The sequence below is a fragment of the Nerophis lumbriciformis genome, linkage group LG19 (genome assembly GCF_033978685.3).
Source record: "Nerophis lumbriciformis linkage group LG19, RoL_Nlum_v2.1, whole genome shotgun sequence".
Taxonomy (NCBI): Eukaryota; Metazoa; Chordata; class Actinopteri; order Syngnathiformes; family Syngnathidae; genus Nerophis; species Nerophis lumbriciformis.
Window position 1 is genome coordinate 22796941 of NC_084566.2, and position 14049 is coordinate 22810989.

At 39.1% G+C, this 14049-nt stretch overlaps 1 protein-coding gene across 1 annotated transcript in view; it reads right to left on the reverse strand.

Moving 5' to 3' along the window:
- Window positions 1-11957, reverse strand: part of LOC133618692 (corticotropin-releasing factor receptor 2) — a 123243-nt gene extending 111286 nt beyond the window's left edge. Inside the window, exons 1-2 of the mRNA XM_061979278.2 lie at window positions 11732-11957; window positions 11541-11660 (exon numbers count right to left, since the gene is read on the reverse strand). Of these exons, the coding sequence (XP_061835262.1) occupies window positions 11541-11660; window positions 11732-11852 (241 nt within the window). The 5' untranslated portion in view covers window positions 11853-11957. The remainder of the gene's footprint in view (window positions 1-11540; window positions 11661-11731) is intronic.
- Between the last annotated feature and the right edge of the window lie 2092 nt (window positions 11958-14049).

Sequence of the window (14049 nt, forward strand, 5' to 3'; positions counted from 1 at the left end):
GAACTGAAATGAGTTTGACACCCCTGTACTAGTCTTTGATCAATATATATATATATATATATATATATATATATATATATATATATATATATATATATATATATATATATTTCAAATTATCTCTGTTATTTGTATTCATTGGTTTCTTTAAAAAAGTAGGAGACAAATCAGTAAAAAACGTAAATCTAATTTTGTGGGGGGAAAAATAATGTTGATTTTATTTTTAGGACACGTCACCCTGACCTACAAGTACGCAAAGGATATATGCTGCAATTTTCTTTGGACTTTCAGTTCAGTTCTGTTCAGTTTGAGTTTATTTCGAACATGCATACATCCATTCATTTTCTACCGCTTGTCCCTTTCGGGGTTGCGGGAGGTTGCTGGAGCCTATCTCAGAAAAGGAGTAGGAAGAAGCTGAGCTTATTTAATCGTACCACTTTGCATACCATAGCAATTTTATCCTACTTCCTTGTTCTCTGTAACATAACAGTGAACAAATAAATAATAAAATAATATATTATATTTCTCCTCTTTTGTTGAGAAGAATTGTTGTACTTTTAAAAAATAACTTTAACAATTATTTGGCATTCCGGTTCCAAGGATAATATACATTTCTTCAAGTAGTAATTATTCAGAAAATTAATGAAACACTGTCAATAACGACAAGTCGTTGCAAGAAATACATTCAACTGGATGGTGAGAGTTGAATGAGAGTCTGTTTTTTCCTGCCTGCTGTAAGAGCAAATGTCATGCAGAGGAATTTCATTTGAGATGCTGTGCCTAATTACCTGTCATTTTCTGCATCAGTCTAAACCAGGGGTGTCAAACTCATTTTAGATGGGGGGGCCACATGGAGAAAAATCTACTCCCAAGTGGGCCAGACTGGTAAAATCACGGCACGATAACTTAAAAATAAAGACAACTTCCGATTGTTTTCTTTGTTTAAAAATAGAACAAGCACATTCTGAAATTGTACAAATCATAATGTTGTTGGGGTTTTTTTTTACACTTACATGTTGCGGTTAATAGTATTCTACCTTTATTTGTCGTTATTTATATTTGCTGAACAAATTATATGATATGTCACGGCCAGGGCGCATTCCAATAAGCCCTCATCTGTGCGCTTTGCTGATTGCGCCTCCAAGAGCGCTCCTGCGCGTGTCAGTCCTGCTGCAGCCGGCAGCTGCAGTCAATCACCGGCAATCAGCACACCTGAAGTTGATCAGAGGTCCTGCCTTCAAATGCCTGCACAACCTGCTATTCCGGGCCAGAACGTAGTCTTCTGTTCGAGTACAGTAAGCCAACTACAAAGCTCTACGCCTTTCTCTTTCTATTTTTTTTTCCTCGTCGTATGATTGGTCTTGTGTTTCTCCCCTTGTCGTTCCTTGCAGCTACCCCTTCGTTTACGAGTTTCAAGCTGTGCGTCTCGTCTCACGCCACGTTTCTTCTGCTTCCCTGACTGCCTCTTGGATCTCGACCTCCCGCTTGGACACTGACCTTCTTCGTCCCGCTATAGCCCCCCGACTTCCTGCCTGCTCACGGACCTCCGAGCTCTGACTTGTCTCTCCTTATCTTCCGCCTCTCGCTCAACACTACCGGTAACACTCAACAGCTAATCTCCACACATAGTCACACACCATACACACTTTGAATGCAGACACTCCATTCTCTTGTTTATTTAGATTATTGCTTGTTATATATATATATATATATATATATATATATATATATACATATATATATACATTATATATACATATATATACATATATATATATATATACATATATATGTATATATATATATATATATATATATATATATATATATATATATATATATAATTGTCCCTAGGGTGTGAGTGTGAATGTTGTTTGTCCATCTGTGTTGGCCCTGTGATACCCCGCCTTCCGCCCGAATGCAGCTGAGATAAGCTCCAGCACCCCCACGATCCCAAAAGAGACAAGCGGTAGAAAATGGATATATATATATATATATATATATATATATATATATATAATACGTGTGTGTGTGTGTGTGTGTGTGTGTATATATATATATATATATATATATACTGTATATATATATATATAGCTATATGTGTGTGTGTGTGTGTGTGTGTGTGTATATATAATAAATCATAGAGCTAAAACATGCCCCCTGTTGTCTGTGCCATCTACTCCCCATGTACATAACATGATAATGTTCATCAGTCAACTCATTGGTGTTAATTTTCAATCTATCAAGATAAAAATGTTTTAAACAAAATTTAATTACAGTATGTTATTTATGTAATTTGATCATTTTCCTTGACTGATGTACTAACATCATGTGGTTTATTTTGTACATATGTAGTAGCATAATCTACAAAGATACAAATAATTGCTATTGCGACATCCAGTGGACACATTTAGAACAGCTGTTTCTTTCATTAAAAAATGTCAGGTACATTTTTATACTAAGCAAAGTCAGGATAAAACCTGTTCGCGGGCCTGATCCGGCCCTCAGGCCGTACGTTTGACACCCCTGCTCTAAACCGAGCTAGCTTCTCCACAGACCCACCAACATCCATCTCACTTTAAGTGGAGTGTCATGTCGCGTTACATGCACAAGCCGTGTTTAGTGTGGAACAGTTGTTATATGCCAGGGGTGTCATACTCATTTTAGATGGGGGGCCACATGGAGAAAAATCACGGCACGATAACTTAAAAATAAAGACAACTTCAGATTGTTTTCTTTGTTTAAAAATAGAACAAGCACATTCTGAAATTGTACAAATCACAATGTTTTTTGTTTTTTTTACAATTACTTGTTGCGGTTAATAGTATATATACTTTATTTGTCGTTATTTATATTTTCTGAATAAATGATGTGATAATGTTCATCAGTCAACTCATTGGTGTTAATTTTCAATCTATTAAGATAAAAAAAATATCAAAATCAAATTACAGTATGTTATTTATGTAGTTTGATCATTTTCCTCGACTGATGTACTAACATCATGTGGTTTATTTTGTACATATGTAGCATCATCTACAAAGATACAAATAATTGCTATTGCGACATCCAGTGGACACATTTAGAACAGCAGTTTCTTTCATTCAGAAATTTGAGGTACATTTTTATACTTAGCAGACTCATCCCGCGGGACGGATGAAACCTGTTCGCGGGCCTGATGCGGCCCTCAGGCCGTACGTTTGACACCCCTGCTCTAAACCGAGCTAGCTGCTCTACAGACCCACCAACATCCATCTCACTTTAAGTGGATTGTCATGTCGCGTTACATGCACAAGCCGTGTTTAGTGTGGAGCAGCTGTTACAATGATGGGAGGGGATATGCCAGGGGTGTCAAACTCAATTTACATCGGAGGCCACATGGAGAAAAATCTACTCCCATGGATTGGTAAAATGACGGCACAATAACTTAAAAATAAAGACAACTTCAGATTGTTTTCTTTGTTTAAAAATAGAACAATCACATTCTGAAATTGTACAAATCATAATGTTGTTTTTTTACAATTACCTGTTGCGGTTAATAGTATTTATACTTTATTTGTCGTTATTTATATTTTATGAATAAATTATGTGATAATGTTCATCAGTCAACTCATTGCTGTTAATTGTCAATCTGTCAAGATAACATTTTTTTTTTATCAAAATCAAATTACAATATGTTATTTATGTAGTTTGATCATTTTCCTCAACTGATGTACTAACATCATGTGGTTTATTTTGTACATATGTAGCATCATCTACAAAGATACAAAGAATTGCTATCGGGACCTCGAGTGGACATATTTAGAACAGCTGTTTCTTTCATTCAAAAATGTCAGGTTAATTTTTATACTTAGCAAACTCAGGATAAAACCGGTTAGCGGGCCTGATGCGGCCCTCAGGCCGTACCTTTGACACCCCTGGTCTAAACCGAGCTAGCTGCTCCACAGACCCACCAACACTTTAAGTCAGGAGTGTCCTAACTTTTTCCACTGAGGGACGCACACGGAAAAATGTAAGCATGTAGTGGCCATTTTGACATTTTTCATTTTCAAACCATAACAAAATACACTGCTCAAAAAAATTAAATGAACAGTTTTTTATCAGGGTCTGGCATTAATTCAATTACATTTTTCTGATAAGGTTTTGGTCAGGTATGTGGCAGAGGGGGTTGTTAATCAGTTTCAGCTGCATTGGTGTTGATGGAATTAACAACAAGTGCACTAGAGGGGCAACAACGAGATGGCCCCAAAACAGGACTGGTTTTGCAGGTGGAGGCCATTTCAAGTTCCTCCCTCTTGATCTTTTTTAAAGGGGAACATTATCACAATTTCAGAATTGCTAAAACCATTAAAAATCAGTTCCCAGTGGCTTATTATATTTTTCGAAGTTTTTTTCAAAATTTTACCCATCACGCAATATCCCTAAAAAAAGCTTCAAAGTGCCTGATTTTAACCACCCGTCCATTTTCCTGTGACGTCCCATAGTGAAGCCAACACAAACAAACATGGCGGAAAGAACAGCAAGCTATAGCGACATTAGCTCGGATTCAGACTCGGATTTCAGCGGCTTAAGCAATTCAACAGATTACGCATGTATTGAAACGGATAGTTGTAGGGTGGAGGCATGTAGCGAAAACGAAATGAAGAAGAAACTGAAGCTATTGAGCCATATCGGTTTGAACCGTATGGAAGCGAAACCGACGAAAACGACACGACAGCCAGCAACACGGGACAAAGCGAGGACGAATTCGGCGATCGCCTTCTAACCAACGATTGGTAAGTGTTTGTTTGGCATTAAAGGAAACTAACAACTATGAACTAGGTTTACAGCATATGAAATACATTTGGCAACAACATGCACTTTGAGAGTGCAGACAGCCCAATTTTCATCAATTAATATATTCTGCAGACATACCCTCATGTCAGCAGGCCAGGGAAACTAGGGTCGATATTCTTCTCTTGATCATCTTGGGACGGTGTGAGCCAAGACATTCAGGGGGGTTTAGCTCGCTCGTCTGCGGGAACAAACTGCCGCCATTGCTTGCCGTGCTACCGAGGTCCTTTGTCCCTGAATTGCTCACACACTCCGGCAGATTCAATGGGGGTCTGGCGGCAGATTTCTTTGACTTTATCGTTGGAAATGCATCTGCTTTGAGTGTCGCAGGATATCCACACATTCTTGCCATCTCTGTCGTAGCATAGCTTTCGTCGTTAAAGTGTGCGGAACAAACGTCCAATTTCTTGCCACTTTCGCATCTTTGGGCCACTGGTGCAACTTGAATCCGTCCTTGTTCGTGTTGTTACACCCTCCGACAACACACCGATGAGGCATGATGTCTCCAAGGTACGGAAAACAGTCGAAAAAACGGAAAATAACAGAGCTGTTTTGACCCGGTGTTTGAGAAAATGGCGGATTGCTTCCCGATGCGACGTCACGTTGTGACGTCATCGCTCCGAGAGAGAATATTTAATTCGCCAAAATTCACCCATTTAGAGTTCGGAAATCTGTTAAAAAAAAATATGGTCTTTTTTCTGCAACATCAAGGTATATATTGACGCTTACATAGGTCTGGTGATAATGTTCCCCTTTCACTGTTTTTCCACAAGTGTTGGCTTTAGCTAGAGTCATTATCACGACTGGGAGCATGAGGCATTTCTTAACCCTCCTGAAGTTGCGCAGATTGTCCTACTCCTCCAGGATGGCACATCCATGCGTGCTGTTGCAAGAAGATTTGATGTGTCTCCCAGTACAATCTCCAGAGTATGGAGGAGATTCCAGGAGACAGGCAGTTACTCTAGGAGAGCACAGCGGGACACACCGTGCAGGTAAAAAAGGTATGTAACGCTTAAGGGTGCGGTGGCGCGCGCCTGTAACCCAAGCTACGGGGAGGCTGAGGTTGGAGGATCGTTTTATCCAACAGGCTCCTTCAGCTTCCTTCCCGCACTGTGCGATTCAAGAACTCCTTCATTCCGCACTGCATCCAGCTGTATAATCACTCGCCATACAGCAATAGATGATATCTGCCTATTTCCTGACACCTTCTATGTCAGCTACTTCTCTTTGTTTTTAATGTCTATTTTCTATTTTCTGCTTGATCTACTCTCTATTTTATGCTGCTGCTGTCACATATACTGTAATTTTGTACATGTAATTGTTATATATTGTATATATGTTATAGACATAATATAATATATCTGTATATATAATATACATTATGTATATATTTGTATATATGTTATATTTTATATCACTATATTTAGTCTAAATATGCATTGTCCTTTCCAACCTTACACTTTCCATCATTGTAACTGAGCTACTGTGTTGAACAATTTAAAGTTAAAAGTACCAATGATTGCCACACACACACTAAATGTGGCGAAATAATTCTCTGCATTTGACCCATCATCCTTGATCACCCCCTGGGAGGTGAGGGGAGCAGTGGGCAGCAGCGGTGGCCGCGCCCGGGAATTATTTTTGGTGATTTAACCACCAATTCCAACCCTTTATGCTGAGTGCCAAGCAGAGAGGTAATGGGTCCCATTTTTATAGTCTTTGGTATGACTCGGCTGGGGTTTGAACTCACAACCTACCGATCTCAGGACTGAGTAGGTGGCATTAGGTAGTTCATTTCCCTTGTGGATCATTAAAGTTTGTCTAAGTCTAAATCTAAAGCCAGAAATTAACAAAAGGCAAGTCCCGCTAGGAAAAAGGCACTGAAGAATAAGGATGGCTATGCAAAGCAAAAGTAAAACTGAACTGGCTACAAAGTCAACAAAAACAGAATGCTGGACGACAGCAAAAACTTACAGCGTGTGGAGCAGAGACGGTGTCCACAAAGCACATCCATACATGCCACGACAATCAACAATGTCCCCACAAAGAAGGATAGCGTATGCACAACTTAAATACTCTTGATTGCGAAAACAAAGCAGGTGCAGGCAATAGCGCTCAAAGGAAGGCGTGAAGCTGCTACATGAGAACACCAACAAAACAGGAAGAGTCACCAAAATAACAGCGCAAGACAGGAACTAAAGCACTACACCCAATCCAATCCAATCCACTTTATTTATATAGCACATTTAAACAACAAAATGTTTCCAAAGTGCTGCACAACAATATTAAAAACAATATTTAAATATTATCCTTAGCTCCACCAATGACTGAATAAAAACAAAAAAATAAATACATACAAAACCAATATAAAATAAATATGATTAAAAACCATTTTAAAGGGTAAAACCAATTAAAACAATAAATAGAAATGCAAATTTAAAAACACAGACGACCCCACAACTCACGTAGTGTTAAAAGCTAGAGAATAAAAGTGGGTCTTAAGAGGAGACTTAAAACACTCCACTGTGGGAGCAGTTGGAACATGGAGGGGCAGAGAGTTCCAGAGCTTAGGGCCGACCACAGAGAAGGCCGTCTCCCCTGGTTTTAAGTCTGGTCTTGGGCACTACGAGCTGGAGCTGGCTCTCGGACCTCAGAGTGCGCGCAGGATTGTAAATTTGGATGAGGTCCGAGATATAATGAGGTGCCAGCCCATGTAAAGCTTTAAAACCAAACAGCAACATTTTAAAATCAATTCTAAAATGAACAGGGAGCCAGTGCAAAGTCTCAAGAATTGGGGTTATATGCTGGCGTTTCCTGGCCCCTGTTAAAAGTCGTGCTGTCGCGTTCTGGACTAACTGCAACCGGGAGAGAGCTTTTTGGCTAATGCCAGCATAAAGTATCATTATTATTATTATTAGCCTTTATTTAACCAGGTAAAATCCCATTGAGATCAAAGATCTCTTTTCCAAGGGAGACCTGGCCAAGAGGGCAGCAGCAAGGTTACATTAAAAACAGTAAACAAATACATAAAACATCACATTTACAACATTAAAACTTGCTCACATGACACATGTGCATACAGACAAGGTAGACTGAAGTCCTTTCACAGAAGCTTTAAACTCATTCAGCGTAACTAGGGTTTGAAGTTTAATGTTCGATTGTAGGTTATTCCAAGCCTTCGGTGCTGAAAACCTAAATGCTTTCTTGCCCAGTTCAGTTCTTACTTTGGGGACAACAAATTGCAGAACATCCATTGAACGAAGATTGTGACTTCCTTGTTTCTTTGTTAAAAGACAAGACAGATAAGATGGAGTGATACCCAGAATGGTTATGTAGATGAAAACATACCAATGATTGAGGCGTCGAGCACATAAAGATGTCCAGTTAACCATTGAGTATAACAAACAATGGTGAGTAAGGGGAGCGCAGTTGGTGATGAATCTCAGTGCCCCGTGGTACACACTATCCAGCTTGTGGAGACAACCAGCAGTAGCATTCATGTACAACACATCTCCATAGTCAATAACAGGTAAAAAGGTTGTTTCCACCAATTTCTGTTTCACAGTAAAAGAAAAGCAAGACTTGTTTCTATAATAAAATCCCAGTAAAAGTTTCAGTTTTTTTACAACATACTGAATGTGCTCCTTAAAACTCAAGTGGTCATCAATTAAAAATCCTAAATATTTAAAAGCAGATACTAACATAATTTGTTGCCCATTTCTTGTTAAAATGTTCTCACACAGTGATGATCTTACAGTTTTTGATGTGGTAAAGAGCATACACTTTGTTTTCTCTGCATTTAAAACCAGTTGAAGATAGCAAAGTTGTTCTTGTACTCTGTCAAATGCATGTTGTAGATATTTAAAAGCCTCAGCAAGAGTGGGTGCTGTGCAGTATATGACAGTATCATCAGCATAGAAATGGAAAGTTGAGTTCGGAATATTCTGTCCAAGATTATTTATGTAAATAGTGAATAATAAGGGGCCCAACACAGAACCTTGAGGGACACCCTTTTTCACTTGCAGTACGTCCGAGGAGGAACCTTCTATCTGAACAGCCTGAGTTCTACTTGTGAGGTAATTTGCAAACCATCCAACTGCTTGCTGAGAAAAACCAATAGCTGAAAGACGTTTGATTAAAATGACATGATCAACAGTATCAAATGCCTTTGAAAAGTCAATAAAGAGCGACAGACAGCACTGCTTCTTGTCAAGAGCTTTAGTTACATCATTTATAAACTTCATAGCAGCAGTAACAGTACTGTGATTTCTACGAAAACCTGACTGAAATGGTGACAGAATAAAATTGGTGTCCAAAAAGTCTTTTATCTGTTCACTGATAAGGGATTCAAGCACTTTTGCCAGAACAGAGAGTTTAGAGATCGGTCTGTAATTATTTAGATTACTAGGGTCACCTCCTTTTAATAGGGGGATTACAAGGGAAGATTTCCAATCCAAAGGGATTTCATTTGAAATTAGAGTAAGGTTAAAAATGTGAGTCAGTGGTTCAGCTATAATTTCAGCTGCCAACTTTAAAAAGAGCGGCTCCAACTTATCAGAGCCAGCTGGCTTTCTAGGTTTAAGTTGTTTTAGAGCCCTCGTGACCTCTGTTGTGGTAAAGGGCGTAAAGTTAAAAACCTGGGTATTTTCAACGGTTCTTTCCGGAGTTAGCGGAGCTTCAGTAGAGTTGTCAGAATTGTAGAGAAAACCAGAGGAAATAAAATGATTATTAAAATGACTACCCATTTCTCTTCTGTCACTTACTCTGACACCATCAACAAGTATACTAGGTGGGAGATTGACTGAATTACAGCAGCCGGACAAAGATTTGATGATTTTCCAAAACTTCTTTGGGTGTTTGAGATTTTCAGTTGTTGTGGAGAAATAAAATTCTGATTTGACTTTCCGAAGGAGAGAGGTAAATTGATTTCTTAATTGTCTAAAATTCAACCAATCTGCTTCTAACCCTGACTTGCGTGCCCTGGCCCAAGCAGCATTACGCTCATGCAATAAATCTGACAGGTCCGATGTAAACCACTGATTGTCACGTCCTTTAACCCTACATTTTCTAAAAGGGGCATGTTTGTTCACTATACTCAATAAGTTTTCGTGAAAATATTTCCAAGCCAGTTCAACATTATCAAAAAGAGCAACAAATTTAAAGGGCATATTTGTTAGAATTAAGTCAATGAGTGTAGCTTTTTGAGGGCATTTAGGATTAGGTCTTGTAGCTGAGTTAATTAATTGTGTTAAATTTAGAGATTCACACTGTGCTTTCAAAGAGTCAGACACAGATGTGAGCCAGTCCCAGTTCAAATCACCAACCATCACTATTTCATTGTATTTCAGTTGAGACAGAAGCTTCACAAGAGTAGATAGGGAATTACTAGGGGCAGATGGAGGCCTATAACACCCCACTACCATTATGTGGTGATTTCTAGCTAATTCAATTTCAAGTGCTAACAGTTCAAGTTCTTTACTTACTGATTCAGAGAGCACTAATTTAACATCAAACCTCTGTTTAATATATATGGCCACTCCACCACCTTTTCTTTGTCGGTCAGTACGATAGACATTATAGCCATGAATGTAAATATCTTTATCAAGCACAGATTGTTTAAGCCAAGTTTCAGATAAGACTACAATATCAGCATTTGTTGAGTTTATCCAGATCTTTATCATATCCAGTTTAGGGAGTAAACTCCGAACATTAATATGAATAATCCCAAGACCAGATCTAGTTTTAAAATCCGCAGGTGTAAAACATTGTGTAGGTGTATCAGGGCCTGGATTAGTCTCAACATTTCCTGAGAGCAATAACAATAATATAACTAAACATTTGCGCTTAAAGTTATCATCTTTGAGTCTGTCTTTAATCTGTGAAAGTAAGTGCTCATAATAGGGGAGGATGCAGTAATGTTGACGTGATCTCTCAAAACAAGGAAACAATAAGAATGAATGAAAGTGCATTGCAGTAGTCCAGGCGACTTGAAATAAAAGCATGCACGACTTGTTCAAAAAGGTTAAAAGATAAAAACCTTTTCTAAAAGACGAAGATGATAAAAACACTATTTTAAAATGCCATTGACTTGTTTGTCAAGTTTAAAACCGCTGTCTATAGTGACGCCAAAGCTGGTGACTTTGGGACGCACATAATTTTGCAATGGTCCCAAGTCAGTGAGGGCCGGACCAAAAACTAAAATTTCCGTTTTTCCCTCATTCATTATTAAAAAATTATGGGCTAACCAAGCCTTGACGTCACATAGACAGTTGAGAAGGGGTGTCAGGGGGCCGTGGCCTTTTGAAATCGGCATATAAATTTGGCAGTCGTCTGCATAAAAGTGATAAGACACTCCAAGCCGCTTAAAAATCTCTCCAATCGGGAGGAGATATAGAGCGAACAGGATGGGGCCAAGAATAGATCCCTGGAAACATCAAACTCAAAATAAGGCACGACAACCTGGTGGAGTTTCATTTTTTAACCTTTTCTGCTGGTGGTGTGCCTCTGTATTTTTTTTATGAAACAAATGTGCCTTGGCTCAAAAAAGGTTGAAAAACACTGCATTTAGCCATGCTTAGTGTGGAGCAGCTGTTACAATGATGGGAGGGGATATGCAATTGTGATTCAGTCAAAAGTGGTGATCATGGAAAAATAAGCAAGGGGAGTAGACATACATAAATAAGCACAATAAGGAAGTTAAAATGTCTTACTGGTGGTGTTGTACTTCACCCCATTGATGTACTCGGGGCAGGGTCTCTCCACTATCTTCCCGGTGCTGCTGCGTGGCCAGCAGGTGCCAATCTCATCAGTGGTGGCATTGCAATAGAAATCTTGCGGGGATTGAAAAGTTTCTATTAGAGCATTTGCGCAGTGGTGAGGGAACTATCGGAGTCGTTCTTACCGTCCGCGCTCAGCTGGGACAATGACGCGTTTTCCCAAAAAGTGTCAGGAAACGCTTCCAGCAAAGTGCAGTTTAAGTCCGCCAGCTCCCCGAATATGATCTGGTAGAGAGTGGCATCCATGGTCCCGGCTTAGCGCATGTGGGCTTTGGGTGGAGAGGCGTGCGCTCCGAGCGCAGCCGAGCCTTGTGCGCCTGTGAGTGGAGGCGGCGGCGGTGGCGGCGGCGTCTCTGGCTACCGCTACCTCCTGAGTGCTTAATGGCTCTGGCCAATAAGAGCCGGCCACGTCATCATCGCCGTCGTCGTCATCATCGTTATCGTTGTCAACCTCATCAATCAACATGGAGTGGGGAGACAGTCACGCACCTGCTACACCCATCATCTCTATATGACTGCCTTCCGTTTACCTCGGAAGTTGGAGGTCGGCGCTCGGCATGACGTCACAGCCAAGTTGCGAGCGTTCCAGTGACGAGAAAATCAAGATGGCCACCACATTCACGAAAGCCATGAATTTACCATGAATTGATTAACGTGGACTCCCGACTTAAACAAGTTGAAAAACTTATTCGGGTGTTACCATTTAGTTGTCAATTGTACGGAATATGTACTGTACTGTCCCGTCTACTAATAAAAGTTTCAATTAGAGATGTCGATAAATGCGTTAAAATGTAATATCGGAAATTATCGGTATCGTTTTTTTGTTTTTGTTTTTTTTGTTTGTTTTTTATTAAATCAACATAAAAAACACAAGATACACTTACAATTAGTTCACCAACCTCAAAAACCTCCCTCCCCTATTTACACTAATTCACACTCATTCACACAAAAGGGTTGTTTCTTTCTGTTATTAATATCCTGGTTCCTACATTATATATCAATATATATCAATACAGTCTGCAAGGGATACAGTCCGTAAGCACACATGATTGTGCGTGCTGCTGGTCCACTAATAGTACTAACCTTTAACAGTTAATTTTAGTAATTTTCATTCATTACTAGTTTCTATGTAACTGTTTTATATTGTTTTACTTTCTTTTTTATTCAAGAAAATGTTTTTAATTTATTTATCTTATTTTATTTTATTAATTTTAAAAAAAAGTACCTTATCTTCACCATACCTGGTTGTCCAAATTAGGCATAATAATGTGCTAATTCCACGACTGTATATATCGGTTGATATCGGTATCGGTAATTAAAGAGTTGGACAATATCGGAATATCGGATATCGGCAAAAAGCCATTATCGGACATCCCTAATATATATACATAACAACACATTGGATATGGCTGTTTTAATTAACTGTATTTAAATGTTAGATGTTTTATCAAGGTTAAAGATTGCCTAGGTCAGGGGTCGGCAACCCGCGGCTCTAGAGCCGCATGCGGCTCTTTAGCGCCGTCCTAGTGGCTCTCTGGAGCTTTTTAAAAAATGTATGAAAAATTGTTTTAATATGGTTTCCGCAGAAGGACAAACATGACGCAAACCTCCCTAATTGTTATAAAGCACACTGTTTATATTAAACATGCCTCACTGATTCGAGCATTTGGTGAGCGCCGTTTTGTCCTACTGATTTTGGCGGTCCTTGAACTCACCGTAGTTTATTTATATATATAACTTTCTCCGACTTTCTAGGACGTGTTTTATGCCACTTGTTTTTCTGTCTCATTTTGTCCACCAAACTTTTAACGTTGTGCATGAAAATTTAGTTTTGTTGATGTTATTGACTTGTGTGGAGTGCTAATCAGACATATTTGGTCACTGCATGACTGCAAGCTAATCGATGCTAACATGCTATTTAGGCTAGCCATATGTACATATTGCATCAATATGCCTCGTTTGTAGGTATATTTGAGGTCATTTAGTTTCCTTTAAGTCATCTTAATTCAATTTATATCTCATGACACACTATCTGTATGTAATATGGCTTTTAATTTTTTGCGGCTCCAGACAGATTTGTTTTTGTATTTTTGGTCCAATATGGCTCTTTCAACATTTTGGGTTGCCGACCCCTGGCCTAGGTTTACCACACTGACTTAGTCATTCACAGTTGGCACATGTTGAAAGCCTAGTACTAATTGATATATACTAGCAGTGACTAGCATGTGGAATCTGTACCTTCCGGGGATAACGTCGTGTAAACACAACAAAAAAAGTTGAGTGTTCTATTTAACTTTACTACGCATGTTATATCAACTTGTAGTTTTGGTTTTCTTCACCTAATTACTCCCAAATGAGGCTAATTGACACAGGTTGTCATGCCAACCAGCATGCGAGCTTAATTCTTTTTCCACATTTCTGGGTTCGAGTTGCGACATGGACA